This window comes from Desmodus rotundus, chromosome 4 (assembly GCF_022682495.2).
Source record: "Desmodus rotundus isolate HL8 chromosome 4, HLdesRot8A.1, whole genome shotgun sequence".
In the NCBI taxonomy this organism is placed as follows: Eukaryota; Metazoa; Chordata; class Mammalia; order Chiroptera; family Phyllostomidae; genus Desmodus; species Desmodus rotundus.
Window position 1 is genome coordinate 25,936,416 of NC_071390.1, and position 19,378 is coordinate 25,955,793.

At 40.8% G+C, this 19,378-nt stretch overlaps 1 protein-coding gene and 1 pseudogene across 5 annotated transcripts in view; one reads left to right on the forward strand and one right to left on the reverse strand.

Moving 5' to 3' along the window:
* The window catches only part of ENTPD1 (ectonucleoside triphosphate diphosphohydrolase 1), a 100,551-nt gene that overhangs the window by 20,937 nt on the left and 60,236 nt on the right, over window positions 1-19,378 (reverse strand). For 4 of the 5 annotated variants that reach the window (XM_053922411.2, XM_053922413.1, XM_053922410.2 and 1 more), the window contains exons 3-7: window positions 12,066-12,183; window positions 10,550-10,700; window positions 7,185-7,344; window positions 6,245-6,484; window positions 4,739-4,996 (exon numbers count right to left, since the gene is read on the reverse strand). In XM_053922411.2, the coding sequence (XP_053778386.1) occupies window positions 4,739-4,996; window positions 6,245-6,484; window positions 7,185-7,344; window positions 10,550-10,700; window positions 12,066-12,183 (927 nt within the window). Of the gene's footprint in view, window positions 1-4,738; window positions 4,997-6,244; window positions 6,485-7,184; window positions 7,345-10,549; window positions 10,701-12,065; window positions 12,242-19,378 lie in introns of all 5 variants that reach the window. The other variant, XM_053922414.1, reaches the window with a different exon arrangement.
* On the forward strand, window positions 15,186-15,645 carry LOC112307064 (uncharacterized protein KIAA1143 homolog pseudogene; annotated as a pseudogene).

The following is a 19,378-nucleotide window of genomic DNA, read 5'->3' on the forward strand; positions in this document are numbered from 1 at the left end:
AGAAGACCTTTAGTTTTCATCACATTCTTCAAAGAGTCTGGTGAGCCTTTAAAGCGTTAAGAATGAATGGTTTATTGAAGACATTATGCGAAGTGAAAAAAGCCAGTCATAAAGGGACAAAATATTATATGATTCCACTTATACGAGGTAACTGGAATAGTCAAATCCATAGCAACAGAAAGTAGAATGGTGGTTGCCAGGGCTGAGGGGAAAGAAGACCAGGGAGGTAGTACTTAGTTTAATGGGTGGAGTTTCTGTTTTGGAAGATGAAAAAGTTCTGGAGATGGATGATGGTGATCGTTATACAATAAGGTAAATATACTTAATTTCATAGAACTACATACCTAAAAGTAGTTAAAATGGTACTTTTTCTATTATGAAAACAAGTATTTTACCACACACACACAAAAAGAACGACTGGTCTTGACAGCCTCAATATTTGGCTTTTAACTGTCATCTTGACTTTGCAGGTTATGATTTAGCGTTCTCTCAAAATAGAATCAACTAAGCAGTATGCAATTATGCAATACTATTATATAAGAAATAGAAAAAATGAAGATGGCCTCCTATTATAAACATCTGAATCAAAATTGAAGTTATAACCCTGTCCTTTATATTTTTAAAAAATTTCTAAGATAATCATGTTACTTTTTTACATGCACACACACACATACATATTTCTCTTGGTAGCACAGCAGAAACCAAGTCTTAGAATGAGATCCAAGTGCAAACCCTGCTGTCTGAACTGGGAAAGTATCTCTTAGTCTTTCTTTTTTAAACAGTTGTGCTCCAGAATAAGGCCATCTATTTCTCGTCCCCTACTCCAGGCCAGTTTATTCATATTATATTCACCTTTTTCATTCTATCTACCTGTCGATCTTTTTTGAAAGTCTTCCTTGTGTCAGGGCCTAGAGGGTAGTTTTCCTGTCTGTATATGTTCTTCAGAAATCCACTTTATTGGGTTTACTATCTAAGATGGCCTCTTAAAACCCTTAGAAAAGTCTTTTCTAGAGTGGAATATTGCTTATACCAACAGGCATTGGAATTGAACCCAGAAAAATAAAGTGTTAATGGAATGGAGTGGTAGAGTTTAGGGTGAATTCTTTCCCCTTGATTTATACATATTATATAATCCAAAAAAACCTTAATCTTACTCATAATGCTTCCATTTTTAATCCTGAGAATTAAATTGAATGACAAAACCATCTTCTTCAGTACCCCAGCAGATACTTGGCTCAAAATCAGATGGTTCAAGTTTCCTCCTGTAGCTATGGGAGGCGACTCTTTAAATGGTTTTAAGAAAAAACTAATCCTGGTCCTACTCTTGGGGTAGGTAGGGCTTTGGAGATTCACTCCATCAGATGTCCCTTTTCCCGAATGGGCCCAAGGGCCATTCTGGAGGGAAATGCTGACTTGGCTTTAGGAATTCCTGACTTTGCCTTTAGGTACAGGTGGGATGCCCTCCCACTGAGATCAAACTGTGATTAGCTCCCTAATTTCCATAGTAGGAATTAACCTTACTTTGTAAATGTTTACTTGCTTGGTTTCTATAACCTGTGGGTCCATATTTAAGCAGCAACTCAGAATAGACACACTCTAGGACATTGTCAGAGAACATTGCCTCAAAGAGTCAGCTCCTCATCTTTCATTTGCTAGCTGAGATAATCAAAATTTGTGGAAGATTATTTGAAGAATATATGTCTCTCCCCTCTTCCAGCTACTCAATTCTTCTATTAAGATGAGTATCAAAAATCTATATTGCTTCAGTCCATGACGAAATTGCTATCACTAAGTTGGCTTTTTAATATGATGCCTCTGGATTAAAAACTTAATATTGCTATTAAAAAGTATGGTCAAAGACATTGTCTAGCAAAATCCTTTGTAAAATATCCTTGGGATTCAATTTTGGAATAACTCTGCTTTGGCCTAGGACTGGGTATGCTAGGTATAATGAAAATCATGTATCTGATTATGTCTTATTTTTCCCTTTGGCTACTATAAAACTCAGAGCTAAATACACACACAAATACATATATATGTATGTATACATATGTAAACAAACATTGTTGAATTTGTTTATACAAATGGTACAATGTAATCTTTTAAAAAGTTCCTAAATTACCACATAAATAATTCTCTACAGATGTTCCTTCTTCCTTTTTGATATTTCTTATTTGCTTACAAATTGGACTCAATTTCCACTTAAGAATTAGATCATCAGAGCTAAATGCAATTGTGGCAAAAATTACCACCCTGAACATTCTCTGTGGTTTGAGAATACCCAGGCTAACTGGTTTTGGAAGTAATTAAAATACAACTAAATTTTCGTATTGCTAATAATTATGCCTCAAGATGCAGGACCTCACAGTGGTAACTTTCTGCAGGAGTGAAGGCCTAGAATGAGGTCTTTTTGGAGAAAGAACTAACCCCGCCTGGTGCTATGGTATGTTAGCTTTTCATTATTGGCAGGGATGTACTGGAGCTGACTCTTACCCACTCATGAGAGCTAATTGTTAAAATTTCAGGAGTTTTGGGAGCCAGCTGATGTCAGCATGATAGCTTAAAATAGGCTATGGTGGGAATATTTATACCATGAAAATTGGCAAATGCTTTAAATTAGCCCTTCCATCTCCAGAGAGTTGATTGTAAGACATTCGTCAGTGCACTTCTGTTTGTCTGGCTTATCACTCACAACAGCAATGAGATAGATATCTCTGTCTTCATTTTATGAAGGAGAAAACAGATTTTAAGAGTCTTTAGGATTTAGGGAGAAATCACAGAGGGCACCAACCCCCCCCCCACCGGAAATAAAGAAAGAAACTGCCAAAACAGGACTAGGTACAGAACTGACCCTAAGGGCTATATTCAGAGAAGACAGACCCTATTTGGAGGAAGGCAATCTACAGATATTGCCAAATTGAGGTTCAGAAGGCTGTGAGGAGGACAGGTTCAATGAGAGACTAAGGAACAACACAAAAAAACCTCCAGGGGACATTCAAGGCTCTTCCAGTCTTTTTCAACTTCTCCTCTCCCTACCTTAGTTGGAGTTATCTCATTCAACAGCAGGAAATTCTGCTGCAACCACCACAGCCATTCCTTCCCCACCCCTGCCCCAGGAGGAAGCATTTAAGCTTGAAGGCAAGAAATCAGGGTCATGTTTCCCAGGGCTCAAGGCTTTCTGAAAAATTCCTTTTCTGTCATGTGTACTTTCTAGCAGTGACTGGAATGGAATGGGAGGTCCCAGCAACCCTGACCACCTCCCTCCCTTTCATGGCACCATCCTCTCTTCTAGTAGTTGGATCCAAGGCAAGGACCTTGCCCTAAAAAATCCCAACATGGGCAGGCAGCCAGTGCCAGCTCAGCTATAGGGCATCCAGGTGAGGTTCTAGTTTGTTCTGAGTTTGGGTTTGGAGCCAATTAAAAACCAAGTTTTATTCTTCCACTCATTGTTCTGTCATGTATTTCCCTCAGAAACCTTGAGAGGAGGGAAACTGTGGCCATGGTTAAGGTAAGCGCAGATGACCTTGCCCATTGTTGTTTCCCAGAGACCAAAGGATGAAGAGCTCACAGAGTTCACAAGTGGCAAAGCCAGGATAAAACCAGGTGTGATTACTATAGGGCCTGTACTGTTTCCAAAGAGCTCTTTCTGTGACATTAGGTTGGGCCCAGAGACCTGGGGAGAAATTCTTCTGCCAGAGTCCTGGAGGAGAATTAAAACTTCCTCCTTACATGCTGATCTGTTTTCTGAAAAAGGGAGAGAAAGGGTAAAAGTAGACAAAAGCCCTTGCTTCTTTGAATGATATCTTAAGTGATTAAGTGAGATAATGCATATATAGTGCTCAGTCAGTAACTGGCACTTGATTAATGGCAGCTGATTTTGCAATATGCTGCAATACTATGATTACACTAACACTTGGTCTCCAGGACGAGAATATGAAATTTGAATAATGAATAGAGCAAGGGGCACCTCTTCTACCTCTGCTCAAATATTTTATCTTATTTTGGAGCAATTAAGAAAAGGAATTTGGAGTTGGGATTCAAGTAGTCCCCCAACTCTTGAAAATGTCATGAAAATCTATCTTCAGTGTTTCCTTAAGGTTTTCTGAATTTCTACTTCCTACATGTCTTCATAGAGGAAAATCTTAGCTAAGACATCTCACTGCTGCTTCTCCTTTTCTGATATCTGAGAAGGTACCTATGGTAGATCCTAATGGATGCCTGGCAAACAGCCAGCCTCCTTCTTCTCGCTTACAGATTCCTGATTTTACCCAGGTAGGAGATAGCAATGTTCTCAGGAAGACTCCCCACTGCCAGAGGATGAACAATGATTAGTCTAAATCAACCACGGTAATACATTCCCCTTTATCTTAGATTGGTTTAGAGGTGTGCATTTCACTAAATTCTAGCCAATGGTATCTGTAAAGATATTTGTTGGCACTTCTGCAAAACTGAAGATGTATGCAAGAGAAACTTGCCTTCTTGCCTGCTTTGGCTTTGCATGTACCTGACATAATGCTGGGAGCAATAGCTGCCGTCTTAGCACCACAAAAAGATATTGGAAAAAACTGATCTTGTGTCCTTATGTTATTAAGCCAAAGAACTAACCCTAAATTATCTACCTCAAGGCTTATCATTATGTGAGAGAAAAATAAGTCCTATTAGTTAAACTCTTTGTAGGCACATATTTTATAACCAAAAACCATCCTAACCAACATACCTTATCATTTCACAAACTTACCCCAAATTGTCCTTGAAGTTGCGGCAAGAAAATCTCATTGAAGGCACAGCGGGAGTAAGGGCATTGACTAGTGTTGAAGAGTTTAATGATACTTTGCTGGCATTCTTCAAAGTCTCCAATGCCCTGGATTTCAAATTGATGGAATGGAAGACGATTCTGAAATTCCCATGTGCAGGTGCTGTTGTAAATGTCACTTACATTCATTACCCTGCTATATCCATGGTTAAAACATGGGTCCTGGATGGTCCCATTGGTAGCCTGCATGGAAAAATCACTTGAAAGGGTCATGTGCAAATGCTTTGGGTACAAAAGCACCAGCCTGACTTCATTCATGTGTCAAAATTGTACAACCTCCCAGCACTCAGCATTGGCATCAGTATGCCTCTGTTCTGCCTTTTTCAGCCTTGGAAAATAGTCAGATTTATATAACAGGCACTAGAAATGGTATCAGATGTAAATAAACTTTCTCCACTCATAGAAAGCTAATACAGCTGAAGGTGGGCCCAGAAATGCCATTGATTTGGAATGTTCCCTAGTGCTTAGTTCTAATCACCTGGTTAGAAGCAGATTCACAAAAAAACAGAAAGATTCTCAAAATTCTGAGCCTGGAGTAGTTCTGCAGGAGTCTATCTATGCCCCCACCTCCACTCCAAGCTAAAAATCAGAAGCTCCAAGAGCTGGAAGTGCTTTAGATTATTTAAACCAGGGGCATCAAAACAGTTTTTAACCCACAACCCAGTATGTCCAAGCAAAGAAAGGGGACTGCTGTGGCTTAGAGGCTTAATGGAGCCTTGGTGTTTGGTAGGCATCTTTCTCAACATCCCCGACTCCAGGGGAAGTCATCTTATGGATAGTGCTTCTGAGAACCAGAGGGTGAGCTTTGAAGGAGAGCAGAGAACTGGTTGTCCTTTTAGTGGAGACAGGGAATAGCTGGATATGACATCCTTGCTCTGTGTTTGTTTATCAGGGTGTGACTGGCACTCGAATAATTGCAAGTATGTTTAACCTTTCTTGCTTTCAAAATGCAGAAAGCATCTAGGGACAAGATTTGAAGTGTTGATCCATACATAAACTTAGTGTATTCCCTGAAGCATTTTTTTCTCCTCCTTTCCAGGTTGTTTCCAACAACCCTGTTTTCTGCAGTTTGTAAGAGATGGAGATTAAGTGGTAAAGAGGTTATAAATTGCACACACCCTTCCCTGTAACAATACCCTCGCATGTGATTTTCATTGTCAACCCCAAGACTAGGGGTGAGAAATTATTTCCCAAGAAAGGACCTGAGTTGTATCCTTGGAGACAGTGCAGTAAACAAATATAGCGGGCGATGTCTGGAGGGAACAATTCATAAGGGTCTACCAGATGTACTTAGATATGCTGCCTGAAAAAGTTTGGAAAGTACAGTAACCAACTTCAGATCAATTACTGAAATAGAAAGAGAAAACAACAGGATGTGGGGGCTGGCGGCCCAGATGTGCGCAGGGTAGGTCTGGATTCAGTTATACTTGCCTGAATGTCCTTGGCTACTTTCTGCAAGAGTGCTTGATCCTTCCCGTAGCACAAGAAACTATGTGTGTATACACTGTAGTCCTTGCCATACAGACGAAAGTACAGAGCATTTTGTGGAGACTCAATTGTCTGGTTTTGGGGCACAAAAGTGATTTGTGTAGAGGCTCCCCCAAGGTCTAAAGCTCCATAAGTTTCCTGACTCTCATTGTCATTCGGCATCAGGGTGAGCCATCTCAGTTTCTGAAAGAGAGTACAGTTACCAGTGAGTACAGTGTCCAGGTAGAAGTCTCTGGACACCTTGTGTCTTAAACTATTTCTGGGACTCAGGAACCTCCTAACGTGAAGGAGCAGGGGCATGAGGGTGACACAACGCTCACTAGAGGTTCCTGAATCCACATCAGATCAACAGGAAGAAGAGAGGGGCCTCAAACACAAAGCTCAGACTGCAGCAATATAGAAGCAATACAATGTTTATGAATAAGGGACTTGGGGTTGGAGAACTCAAGTTCAAATCCTCATTCATTTGCTCATTAGCCATGTAACCTTGAGAAAAATAATTAACCTTCTCTAGGCCTCAATTTGGGACTCTAAAATGAGAGAACACCTCATCTGGTTGTTGTGGAGACTAAATTGTACAGTACTTGGAAAGTGCTTAGTATATAGCAGAAGACACATGGCACTAGGCAAATATTAGCTATTCTAATTTTTAATGATAGATTTTTTTATGTCTCTCTGAAGTGAAGATACGGATTCCTTATTCTCCAATAGTAAAAGTTCTTGTAAGAGAATTTTACCTCTGATGACCCTTGCAGATGTGGGGGTAAATTAATTTGTTCACTTATCCATCATTCACTCTGGCTAGCACCAAGTATTGCCTGAGATAGCAATCGCATGGGCTCCTAGGGAGCCACTCCATGGGTGCTGTAAGACAATCAATCACCTTAGTGAATTTTCCCAGCAGATAGTTGACAGTAATCCAGCCATAGGCACCTTCCTCTTCGCCAGAGAGGATTCTGGCGCCCCTAAAGTCAAAGGGGTAGTTGTTGAGGATTTGGGTCACCATAGTCAGGACATCGTCCGCCAACCACTCTTCTTGAAGTCTATACAAAGGGAAGAGCTGAGGTTACCGGTTTTGTTTTCATAAGTGCACCTATTCCTTTCAGCCACAGCTTCCAGTCAGTTCTCCCAGGAAGTGAATCATAACTCGCTGGAATAAACAGAATGATGGAGATACCCACCCATGGCTGCCTGAGGTGCCCTCCTTTTAGGTGAGGCGGAACTATTTTTTTGTCCCCCTCTCTCCAAATCCAAATCCTTTCAATCTTTAAATAGGGTTGTCTTCCAAAAATAACATTTTTGTTGTTGTTTCCTGGCTCCAAAAACTTATCGAGGTACTTTTAATTACTGGGGTGGTCACAGCAGGGTATTTTCTGATCACCGCACTTAGGACTCAGAGCTAATTTGTCACTCAGAGCTAGTATGTCATGAGCCATTGCTAGTGACTACTAGCTGGTTACATATCCAGGCTCTGCTTGAGGTTCTTAATTAGGTCTGACACAGACACCAGGTGGCAAATGTCCTAGGACTGATGTCCAATGCCCATTTGGTGCTAGACTTGGAAAGAATCTTCCTCATATTGTACCTCAGTCCTCGGGTCTGTCTAAGACCTTGAGACCTAAAGGAAGAGTCTTCTAGAATTGTCATAATGAAAATGGGATGCAATTGCTTCCAAGATGAAGAATACTCAACACTGAGAGCCTCAGGATTAGAGGATGCTACCTTCCAACTGGCATTAGACTCCTGGAATCTCTCATCTGTATGAATTCCATACCCAACCAACTGGCCCCCTTATCCCTCGTTTTCCTTCTCTCCAGCCCACCTTCTCTGCTAGTGGCACCAGTTATGTAACATCCCTTAATGGCTTCTCATTATCTCCAGATAAACTCTAAACTCCCTAGCATGCCCTACACGGCACTGGGTGATCTAGAACCTGCCTTCTCAGGATCCCACTCAGAATCCCAACTTTACCACTTACCAGGTGTGACCCTGGGTAACTTATTTAACATTTGTAAGTCACAGCTTCCTTACCTGGTTAGTGATAGTTAATAATGCCTCTTACTTTATAGAGTAGTATGATTAAAGCATAGTGAAAGAACATAGTATAAAGGCTCAACAAATACAAGCTGCTAATATTACTACTACTACTATTATTATTTTACTATCTGCACCCTATGTTCTATCTATAGTCCTCTGAACATGCCCTGGTCTCTCACACGTTCCTGCCTTTGCATTTCTATTAGAACACAAGCTCCAGGAAGGCAGCGACTTTGTCCTCTTCACTGTACCCCCAGCACTGAGAACAGTGCCTGACACACAATAGTTGCCAAAAAAACATAGGTTATGGAATGCATGATGTCTGCTCTGCCTGTGATGCCCTTGCCCCACCCCTCAACTCCTACATTATTCAGCTCACATGTCCCCTCTTCTGGGGAATCCTCCTGACCTCCTCCCATTCTGGGCAACACAAAATGCATTCCTGTAGCAGCTCGGAGCAGCCTTTTATTAAACCATTGATCACCCTGTCTTGAAACTCTGATCTCCTTGAGGGCTGAAATAATTGGGTTGGCCAAAAATTTTGTTTAGTTTTTCCCGTAAAATAAAAGGCACATTTTTCATTTTCTCCGATAACTTCATTGATTTGGATATTTTGAGTATGTCGGCTATCTCCCACATGGTATTACATTGATTGTTCTCACTTAATGTCTTGATTTGGTTGCTATCAACTTCAACTGGTCTACCCAACCATGGAGCATTGTCCAGCGAGAGATCTCCAGCACAAAACTTCACAAACCACCTTTGACATGTTCGATCAGTCACAGCGCCTTCTCCATACACTGTACAAATCTTTTATGTGTGTTTCAGGTGTATTTTTACCTTTCTTGAAATAGTAAAGCATAACATGTCAAAAATGTTGCATATTTTCTTCCATCTTCAATATTAAAATGACCACACAAAAATTTACCAATTTTGATAAGTTTTTTAAAAATGTGTACTGATATGACAGCTGTCACAATACAATCTAAAAAAAGTGTTTTGGATGATGTTAAAGACAACTAAGCTTTACTAGAGCCATCTTATGGAAGAAAAACCAAATGAACTTTTTGGCCAATCGAATACCTACTTCCATGTCCTTGGACAGAGTGGTCAGTCAGTACACGCAGCATGAATGAATGAACAAACGAACGAATGAATGAATGAGTAGTGCACACAAACACCAAGTGGTGACCAATAAAGATGTGCTAGTTGTGAATATTTGTGTCTTGGGACATCTGTGACTCTCCTTGGGTCATCCCTCTCTCAGAGATTGAATGGCTAAATCTGTAGCCCCAAATCCCAGAGTATATGAGGTCTGTCCAGAAAAAGTCCAGCCATTGTTAATATAATGAGAACAGTTTGCATGACATTGATGTAACCTGGCAGCCAAGGAGAGTGGACTGGAATGAGCGTGCCTGAACAATAACTTCACTGTACTGGTCAGTAGGGGCGGTAGATGCTATTGAGTGAGCATGTGTACTGTGTGGCCATCGTATTCAAAATGACTGAGTGAGCAGAGCAACGAATCTGCCTCAAATTTTCCATTAAGCTTGACCATTCCTCCACAGACACTATTCAGATGGTTCAGAAGTCTTTCGGGGACAATGCAATGCAAGACAATGCACCCGCTCATGCATCACATCTTGTGCAGAGTTTTTTGGTGAAACATCCAATTACACAGGTGACTCAGATTTGAGACCATACACTCAGATTTGACACCATACGACTTCAGGCTTTTCCCAAAACTAAAATCACCTGTGAAAGGGAAGAGATTTCAGACCATCAGTGAGATTCAGGAAAATATAATGGAGCAGCTGATGGTGTTTTATAGAGTGTTTTGAACAGTGGAAGAGACACTGGGAGAACTATCTGAGGTCCCGAGGTGCCTACTTTGAAGGGGACTGGGGCATCATTGTCCTATGTACAATGTTTCTTGTATCTTTATCTTCTTCAATAAATGTTCCTATTTTTCATTTTACATGTCTGGATACTTTCTGGACAGGCCTCACATAGACTTGATCATTTTCTCTTTGTGCCCTCGCTCCCTTGAATTCCTGGGGGAGAAGGGCAAATGGGAATTATTAAAAAACATACTTAAAGTCCCAAGTTACACATACTGAATTTGGGAGTTTTACCCACCTACTGAGATTCAGGATATTTAGAATTGTAGGTGTTGGGGAAATGTGGCACTTTCCCTACATGTTGCTATACCTGAGCAACCGCATGCCTGCTGTAGCTCCCAGGTAAACAGGTGTCTCTTGGTGCTGGGATATTGGAATCACTTCCCTGGCTCTTTCCATGCATGTAGTCAGATAAATGACTAAGTCACTCGTTTTGTGAGCATATTGTGAGATTCCAGGACCTAGAAAAAGATGTTAAAAACAGATGACAATATTTTTTTCAAGTATAGAACACACCGTGATGATATTGGAGCAAAAGACTGGTGTTTTCTAATAAAATTCAAGAAGACAATTTCTTAATGCGATTATGCATTAATGTGATTAGTTTGTTCTACTTAGAGGGTAACTTACTGAACCAACGTTGACTTAGTAGGGACTTATTTTCAGATCTCAGGCTGAGGCTGTTCGTTGTTCAATGATGTTGCCACTGGATGGCACAATTTTCACATGCAATTGCATAACCTTTCTAACAGGTTCAGATTTTAATGGGAATCTTATAGATAACTACTCTATGTAGCTACTTTTTGATGTTTCTTCCACAAAACTATAATTAACCACTCTAATTCCTAGAAGATCTAAATGGATGGAGATGACATTTAAAACAAAACTTAAAATAAGCACCAGGCACATTGGCTTTTACAGAAAAGACAGGAACTGCAGCTAACTAGCTATGTGATCATAGCTAGACCCCTAACATTGCTGAAGCAGTTTCTTCCATGTCCCCTCAGTGATTTTTCCACTCTGATACCCTACCTCCCTAGTAATACTGTTTTTCCAGTATTAGAGCAAAACTAATTGTTGCTATGGAAAGGATTAGAGCCAAGGTTCCTTAAGCTTTTTGAAGTTAACACCTAACAATTTCAGTTCACTTTAAAATGAACATCCACACCGTCAAGTGCTTTATAGTGATGATTTGGTTTAAAGATAATTATCCAGTTACCTTATCCTTATCATTCACAGGGTTTTAAACAACCTGGTTACTTAACTGTAATAAGAAAATCAGCTCAAAATTATCAGCTAATTGTTTTAATTTAAAATGTCTGGCCTTCAAGATGGGTGGGGCCCAGCATCTGTGCCTCCAGAAGGTTCAAATTTGAGAACCACTGGCTAAGACATGGGTTTGAAGTTGGGCAGATCTCCCTTTGAATCCCTGTTCCAACGTTGCATCACTTACTAGCTCAAGCAAGCTGAAACAAGTGGCATAACATCTCTCAACCCCGGTGCCCTCATTTTAAATAACAGGAATAATAATACATACTCAAAGGGAGGTCGTGAAGATGAAAGAACATTTTTAGTACTTAGGTTGGTGCACAGCACACAGAAGTGTTCTGTTGATGGGAGTTACTATTACTCAGTTGTCTTTAAGTTTATGCTTCAGGAGCTCAATCATTTAACGATTTCAAACTATTTTTATAATGATGACAAAATAACAATAGCAGCTCCACAATGTTCTTCACTTGACTTGCTTTCTCTCATGTGCTCCACTTGCCATACTTGTATGATGTCCCACTGTCCCCACCCCCCCCCTCCATTTTCCTTCATCTTACCTTTTACCTTGCACTCGTATATCTGATTCACCACCCCTGTGTCATTCTCCTTTTCTGCTGGCCACTTATAGATGTACAAAGTTGTGTGAGAAGAGCCTGCATCCAGCACAATCCCATACTGAGGGCAAAACAAACCAAGAACTTATCAGCATTACATTGTTCTTCTCCATATTCAGCTTGTAAGAGAAAAAAAGACAAAGACAAGAGTTTTCAAAATTTTGAGGAGAAGCTATTTTAATTCAAGAGGAACATGGAAGGAGGGGTGGGGCTGGTTGCCTAGAGTTGCCCTGATCACAAGATCCCCCAGAACTCCAGAACTCCCACCACTCTAGCATGGTGGCTCTCAATGTTGGCTGCATGCTGGAAATATCCAGACCTTGCAAGGGTGGGGCCTGAGCATCAGTATTGTTTAGAAGCTTCTTGGGTGGTTCTAATATGCAGCTAGTTTCCAAACCATGTGCTGAAGTAGTTGAGACAATATGAAGGGAATAGAGAGCCATTAATTTAGCAGTTCCCAAACCATGTCCACATAAAAATCATTAGAATTACCTAGAAAGCTTCAAAGGCTACTGATGCCTACGTGCCACCACGCAGATGTATAATTTAATTGGTCTGGTATGTGGTTTGGGCTTTGGAAGAGAGACGTGGAAAATACTAAGCTTTCTTTTTTTATTATAAATATAACTATAAATTGTACCCAGTAAATTTTAAGAGATATGTACTTTAACTTCATGTTTGGGGCTCTTAAGAGTAGGGGGTGATGAAAGGAAGAAAGAATGTTGGGGTGGGGGAAGACAGCATGAGTTATAACTACATGGTCAGAGAATAGGAGAAAAACAAAGTCCCCAGCTCACATTTCATGAGTATATTAAATGTACCAGGCAGGTGTCTTATGAAGCATTTTATAAGAATTACCTGATTTAACCCTCAGAACAGTGCTGTAAATTAGGAAGTATTTTTATCCCCTCTGCATAGGTAAGAAACTAAAGTACAAAAGGTTATGTAATTTACTCAAGAGACACAGCTAATGGGTGACAGAGCCTGGATTTGAATCAGACTCAAGAACTTATGATCCTTATATAGAGAAATGTAGGACCAAGGACCAGATAATAGTTTTCATATTGGTGCCCCCTTTTTAATTAGACTTTTTACTTTTTACAATTATATTTTATTGATTATGTTTACAGTTGTCCTGATTTTCCCTTTTTGTCCCGCTCCACACAGCACCCCCCACTCCCTCAGGCAATCCCCTCACCATTGTTCATGTCCATGGAGCATGCATATAATTCTTTGGCTCTCCATTTCCTACACTGTACTTTACATCCCCATGGCTATTCTGTAACTGCATATTTGTAGTTCTTAATCCCCTCACCTCTTCACCCATTCCCCCACACCCCTTCCCATCTGGCAACCATAAAAATGCTCTCTGTATTCATGATTCGGTCTCTGTTCTTGTTTGCTTAGTTTGCTTTTAGATTCAAATGTTGATAGATATGTATTTATTGCCATTTTATTCATAGTTTTGATCTTCTTTTTCTTAAATAGGTCTCTTTAACATTTCATATAATAATGATTTGGTGATGACGAACTCCTTTAGTTTTTTCTTATCTGGGAAGCTCTTTATCTGCCCTTTGATTCTAAATGATAGTTTTGCTATGTAGAGCAATCTTGGCTATAGGCCCCTGCTTTTCATGATTTTGAATATTTCTTGCCAATCCCTTCTAGCCTGCAAAGTTAGTTTTGAGAAATCAGCTGACAGTCTTGTGGGAATCCCCCTGTAGGTAACTAACTGCTTTTTCTCTTGCTGCTTTTAAGATTCTTTATCTTTAACCTTTGGCATTTTAATTATGATGTGTCTTGGTATGGGCCTGTTTGCATCCATCTTGTTTGGGATTCTGTGTTTCCTGGACTTGCATGTCTATTTCCTTCATCAAATTAGAGAATTTTTCTTTCCTTATTTTTTCCAATAGATTTCCAATTTCTTGCTCTTTCTTTTCTCCTTCTGGCACCCCTATGTATGACATGAAAGTTGGACCTCCTGAAGCTGTCCCAGAGGCTGCTTCTACTTTCCTCATTTTTTTGTCTCCCTATACTGGAGACAAAAATGGATGAAAGTAAATGGGGGAGCAAAAGAAAAAGCGGCAGAGGTAGCACTTCTAAAGTGTGAGCTAACTACTCTCATCACATTTTGTGACTCATCTGAACTGTGGACCTCCAAGTGTGGTCTGCTGTTGATGATGCTTAGTTCAGTGCTCTCCCTCCCAGGAGCATGCCTGTGCCTTTCTGTCCCCCCTCTTCTTTCCCCTGTAGGCATGTATCCCCTAAACTCAAAGGGTTTCCATGAGACTTGCAACCAGGAGGGCAATGGGCAATGGCAGCTTGTCCCGAGCTAATGCCCTGAACATGTCTTCAAGGCCCCCTTTTCCCTGGAGGCCTTGTAGGCAAGGCCTTTTCCTGGATTTTCCATGGAGGCAAAGTAACCTGCCTAGGCTCATTTCTGTCTTATAGCATTTCTAGAGAACCAAAGCAACCCTACCTAGGCTCTCTCCTGTTGCTTCTTCTATCCTAGGCTCAGCTTTAATAAACATATTCTCAAAATCACCTGGACTTGTGAGATCTTTCCTGCATAAAGAACCTACACAGCACAGGCTGGCCTGAGGCAGACCCACTCCAGATCCGGTTACTTCATGGTAACATAATTCTATGGAGTCCTAAGTAAGAGTCATACTGAGAATGGAATTATGACAGTTGCAAACTACCTTGTAGTATCTCAAGTTCCCTTTTACTTTCACCTTCACTGTGCTTGATGTCATTCTTTCAAGATGATGAATCTTTAAATAAAGGGCTTCCGTAGGAAGCTCTTTAAATATTAAGGCTGGGCATTTTTGTTCTATGTAAGCTCGTACTTCCGTGTGCTTTCCACTTAGCCTGAAATGTCTGAGGGATCCAGGCGACACACAGACAGACACACACAAAACTGTAATGCTTAAGTCAGCTGTGTGTGGGGGGGGGGGGGTGCATGTGTGTGTGTCCCCTCACGTTGTCTTATTGCACACTTAGAACCTAAGAACTTCTACAATCTCGAGGTGACACAGGGAACCAGTCTTCCCCTGAGCAACCATGAGCAAATGGAATCAGGTGTCACGTGCAGCCAGCCAAGCCAGCTTCCTGGCCTGCTTCAAGGAACAGGTCAGCGGCAGGGAAGGGCCCGCCGCACTGTGGAGGCCAAGAAAATCCAGCCTCAGCTCCCAGATGAAGATGGTGATCACAGTGATGAAGAAGATGAACGGCCTCAAGTGGTGGTTTTAAAAAAGGGAGACCTGTCAGCTGAAGAAGCCATGAAATTAAAGCAGAAATAAAGGCTGCCGAAGCAGATGAAGAGCCAGCTCCAGCCGATGGAAGAATCATGCCTCGAAAACCAGTCAAGTGTTCCTCAGATGAAAGATACTCAGGTTTAACAGCAAGCTCAAAAAGGAAAAAGGCAAACAAAGATGAAATAAATAAGCGGGACTCCGTTAAAAAGAACTCACAAAAGCAAATCAAAAACAGTAGCCTCCTTTCCCTTGACAGTGAAGATTAAAATTAATAAGTATAAGCATTTTGGACTTAGTCTTCAGGAGCATATGGAGTGTTTTTAAAAATAATATTATTTTCCTGTTATAAAGATAATACAAGTGTATTACAGAAAATTTAGACACTGCAAAAAAAGTGTAGGGAGATAAAAACCATGTCTATCGATCAATACTCCTTTGACTTGAAATGCTAACTCTGTAGACATTAACTAGTACAGTATTAACACTTGGTTAATTCCTGTCTGGGGTGTGTATGTATGTAAATTATGTTTTTTAACAACAACAACAAAAGAACCGAAGAACTTCCAGGGAGAAAAGAGACAAGAATGAGACAAGAATGAGAACTCCCTGGACCGCTGGGAAAAGTGAAGTCTTTTGAGGTGTCAAGTTTTACTTTATTTAAGCACAGACCTGGGAGTATCATCACTGTGCAGCATGAGGATCCTTGACCTCCATGACCTCCGCAGTGTTCTCTGCCTTGTATACATAGCAGAGGATTCGCTGTAGTAATTAGCATTACGCCCGTATAAAGAAAGGGCTTGTGTAGTACTTGCTTTGGGCACGGCAAGGAAAGCAAGCTAGACAGATTCCTCTGCAGCTAGGCTTGCAGCAAGAGGAAACCAAGAATTAGCTTAGGTGGTGACAGTTGTGGGCTGCGAGAGGTCTGACGGAGCTGTCTGAGCCTTTGGATCCATGAGAAACAGGACAAAATGCTGTTGTTCCCTAGCAGGGCCCTGGATTCTTCCTGCCAGAAAATGTTCCAACCACAGCAACAAATGATCAAAGTTAGTGAGGCAGAAACAGCAAGCAGCCTTTATCTGGAATCAGGACGTTCTGTCTTTGTTGACATGAAAGTCACTCTTCCAGTGGCACAAAGGAGCTAGCATTGCTTCTATCAGGCTGTTTCTCCAAGGCCTTACACAGTGAGGTGGCTGAGAAATGAAAGCTTTTACTACTCATTTGGCAAGTGTTTGAAAAGAGGGTAGAGCAAACTCACCCCACCTTTTCTTAATCCTCATCTGAGGATGTTTGAGAGAGAAAAGAGAGATTGAGAGAAAGAGAAAGAGAAACATCTATCAGTTGCTTCCTATATGTGCCCTGACCGGAGATCGAACCTACAACCTAGGTATGTGTCCTGACCAGGAATTGAACCTGCAACCTTTTGGAGTACAGGACGACACTCCCCAATGAACTGAGTCACCTGGCTAGGGTGAGCACACTTTTTAATGCAGGAATTAAGGGCAGTTCACCTTGTGTCTACAGCAGACTGGAACGCTAACCTGTTGCACTGTGCCAAATGTTTTTGTTTTCTAAAATGGTTTGCAGAATAAAACTGATATTGCTTGCTGCTTGTAGGACAAATAAAGCTGGACTGAGAATTCTGTTTTAGCATTTTAAGAGTTCACCTCTCATTATTACAAAACTGTCAGCATATGTACTCATTTTCATATCTGGTCCACTCAAGAGCTAGATATTCATTTCATCTAATCTTATTTTAAAGATGACACACTGTGTCCAGAACTATTCAAGGGCTTGCCTAATAGATGCAGATAATTAATGCCTTAACAGATCCATCGAGAACCCAGGCAGCCACCACTTTTTGTTCTCTTTCACCACGCCAGTATTTCCCAATGCGTGTTCCAGAGAGTACGAAGCCTGTGAGGATCTGGGCAAATAAACCTTTCAGGAAGTTTGGAGAAGGCTGTGTGTTCTGTCCCCTGACTCAGCTCATGATCCTGAGAGGTAGTGAACGCTTCAGGGAAGTCTGACAGTGGAGAAACCTGCTTAACCTTATGTAAGCCAGCATCCCCAGAGTCAGTGAGCACAGAATTCTGTTTTAAACGTAAGCTCTACCCTACAGAAATGCTTCGAGAAGTGCTGTGCCTTGCCATGCTATCGCCCTCACCCAGTGTTTCTCTGTAGCTCGTATTTAAAACATTTCTAAAAGCTCTATGAGTATGTCCTTCACATTGAAAAGGAACCTAAGGTTTGAGTAGTGAGGAAGAGATCTAACATTTCTTTAATATTATTATTTCAGTTTTAAGAGTACAAAAGTTTACCAAATAGTATCTAGACAGCAAAACTAAAGGGAAAAAGACACTTAATATCCCGCCAACTAGACATCATTGTTATCTTTATTTATTCCCTCCAAGATTTTGTAAATGCATGGTGATTTTTATAGAGTTGTAATCTTACTATGCCGACAATTTTGTTCTAAGCTAGTTTTTGGCCAGGAACATAATGTTAGCCATACTAACTGATCTTCATGATGTATGCTGAGTGAACAGAAGCAGTGGCCTAGGGGGGAAAAAGTGTCAAAATGCCCTTGCTTGGTTCATGGAGACACTAATGAAGGGGCCTTGGTGAAGACTTGGAGAGGTGGGTGGCAGCAGACCCTGAGCTCACAGAGAGTGGAGGCCATGTGGGGGTGGGGGCGATGCCTCCTTAGTATGGAAATAATTCTACCTGTGCAAATGTAATAGGCCCAGGCTTTTGGGTACATCACCCTAGATGTGGAAAAAAAAGAGAAAACTGGAGCATCAGATGACCTACTTCTATTCCTGGCTTTGCAGAAGTGGGATATTTCACCCTCTGAGTCTGTTCATTCAGAAAACACCTACCGCTGCTCAGTGGCCTGCTCTCAGTTCCACATGGGCTGTGCGGCTTCTCTTCCAGAGCCTTTGCCCAGAAAGTTCTGCACCTGAAGTCCCAGCCTTCTCTGACCGTCTCAGATTAGATTGCACCCTTCCAGTCCATGTGTTCAGAGTGCCTGTAGTATTTCTCTAAAGACAGAACTTACCACAATGTGTAAATGCATGTTTATGTGGCTGCTTGATTGATGTCTGCCTTCCTTATCAGACTGTAAGCTAACTAGGGCAGGTGTGTTTTGCTTACCTATGGGCAACATCCACCATGGTGTGCTCTACTATATGTTGGGCACAAAGAAGGAATTCAACAGACAATTGTTGAATCAAATGAATGATTGAGGGTTGAACAATCATAGAACTATATGGCCCCTAAACTACTTCAGTCTTAAAAGAGGTTAGTATTCACAGTCTAATAAAAAGTAGTGCCATTAGGGTTGAGTTCCACCACCACCACTCCCCCGAAAAACCATAAGCCAGGTGACCCAGACAGAAGTGTGATAACTAACTTCTCTTAGTCCCTTCAGAATCTTTAAAAGTTCCTGTAGCTTTAACAGATACTTCAGCAACCTCATTGGTCCATCTCTATGAGTCTTTTTAAATAAACTAAGCTTATCCTTTTGAGTGTGACTGTAGTACTCTATAAACAAATCAGGTCTCCATTAGCTACAGCAATGCTGGCAGGGGCCTATAAACGATTAGAGACCATTTTCTCCCTTTTTTCTTTAACTGGAGTTGCTAGACCTTCTATACAAACCTCAGTTTTGTTGTTTGTTTTTATATTATGTTTTTAATTGTAGTAAAATACACAGAACATAATATTGACCACTTTAACCATTTGAAGTGTACATTTCTGTGGTATTAAGTACATTTATATTGTTGTTAAACCATCACCACCACCCATCTCCAGGTATTGTTTTTTAAATGACACATTAATAGCCAGTGGAGTAAAAATGATATAGCTATTGTCCAGGAGTATTTAAGGTTAAAAATTAGAGCAAATTCTTATAAATTTTCCATGAAAAGATAAAATCGCAAACGCTTATTAAGAACAGTACTTTAGTTCCTTTTGAAAAAAAAAAAGTAGATGCATGGG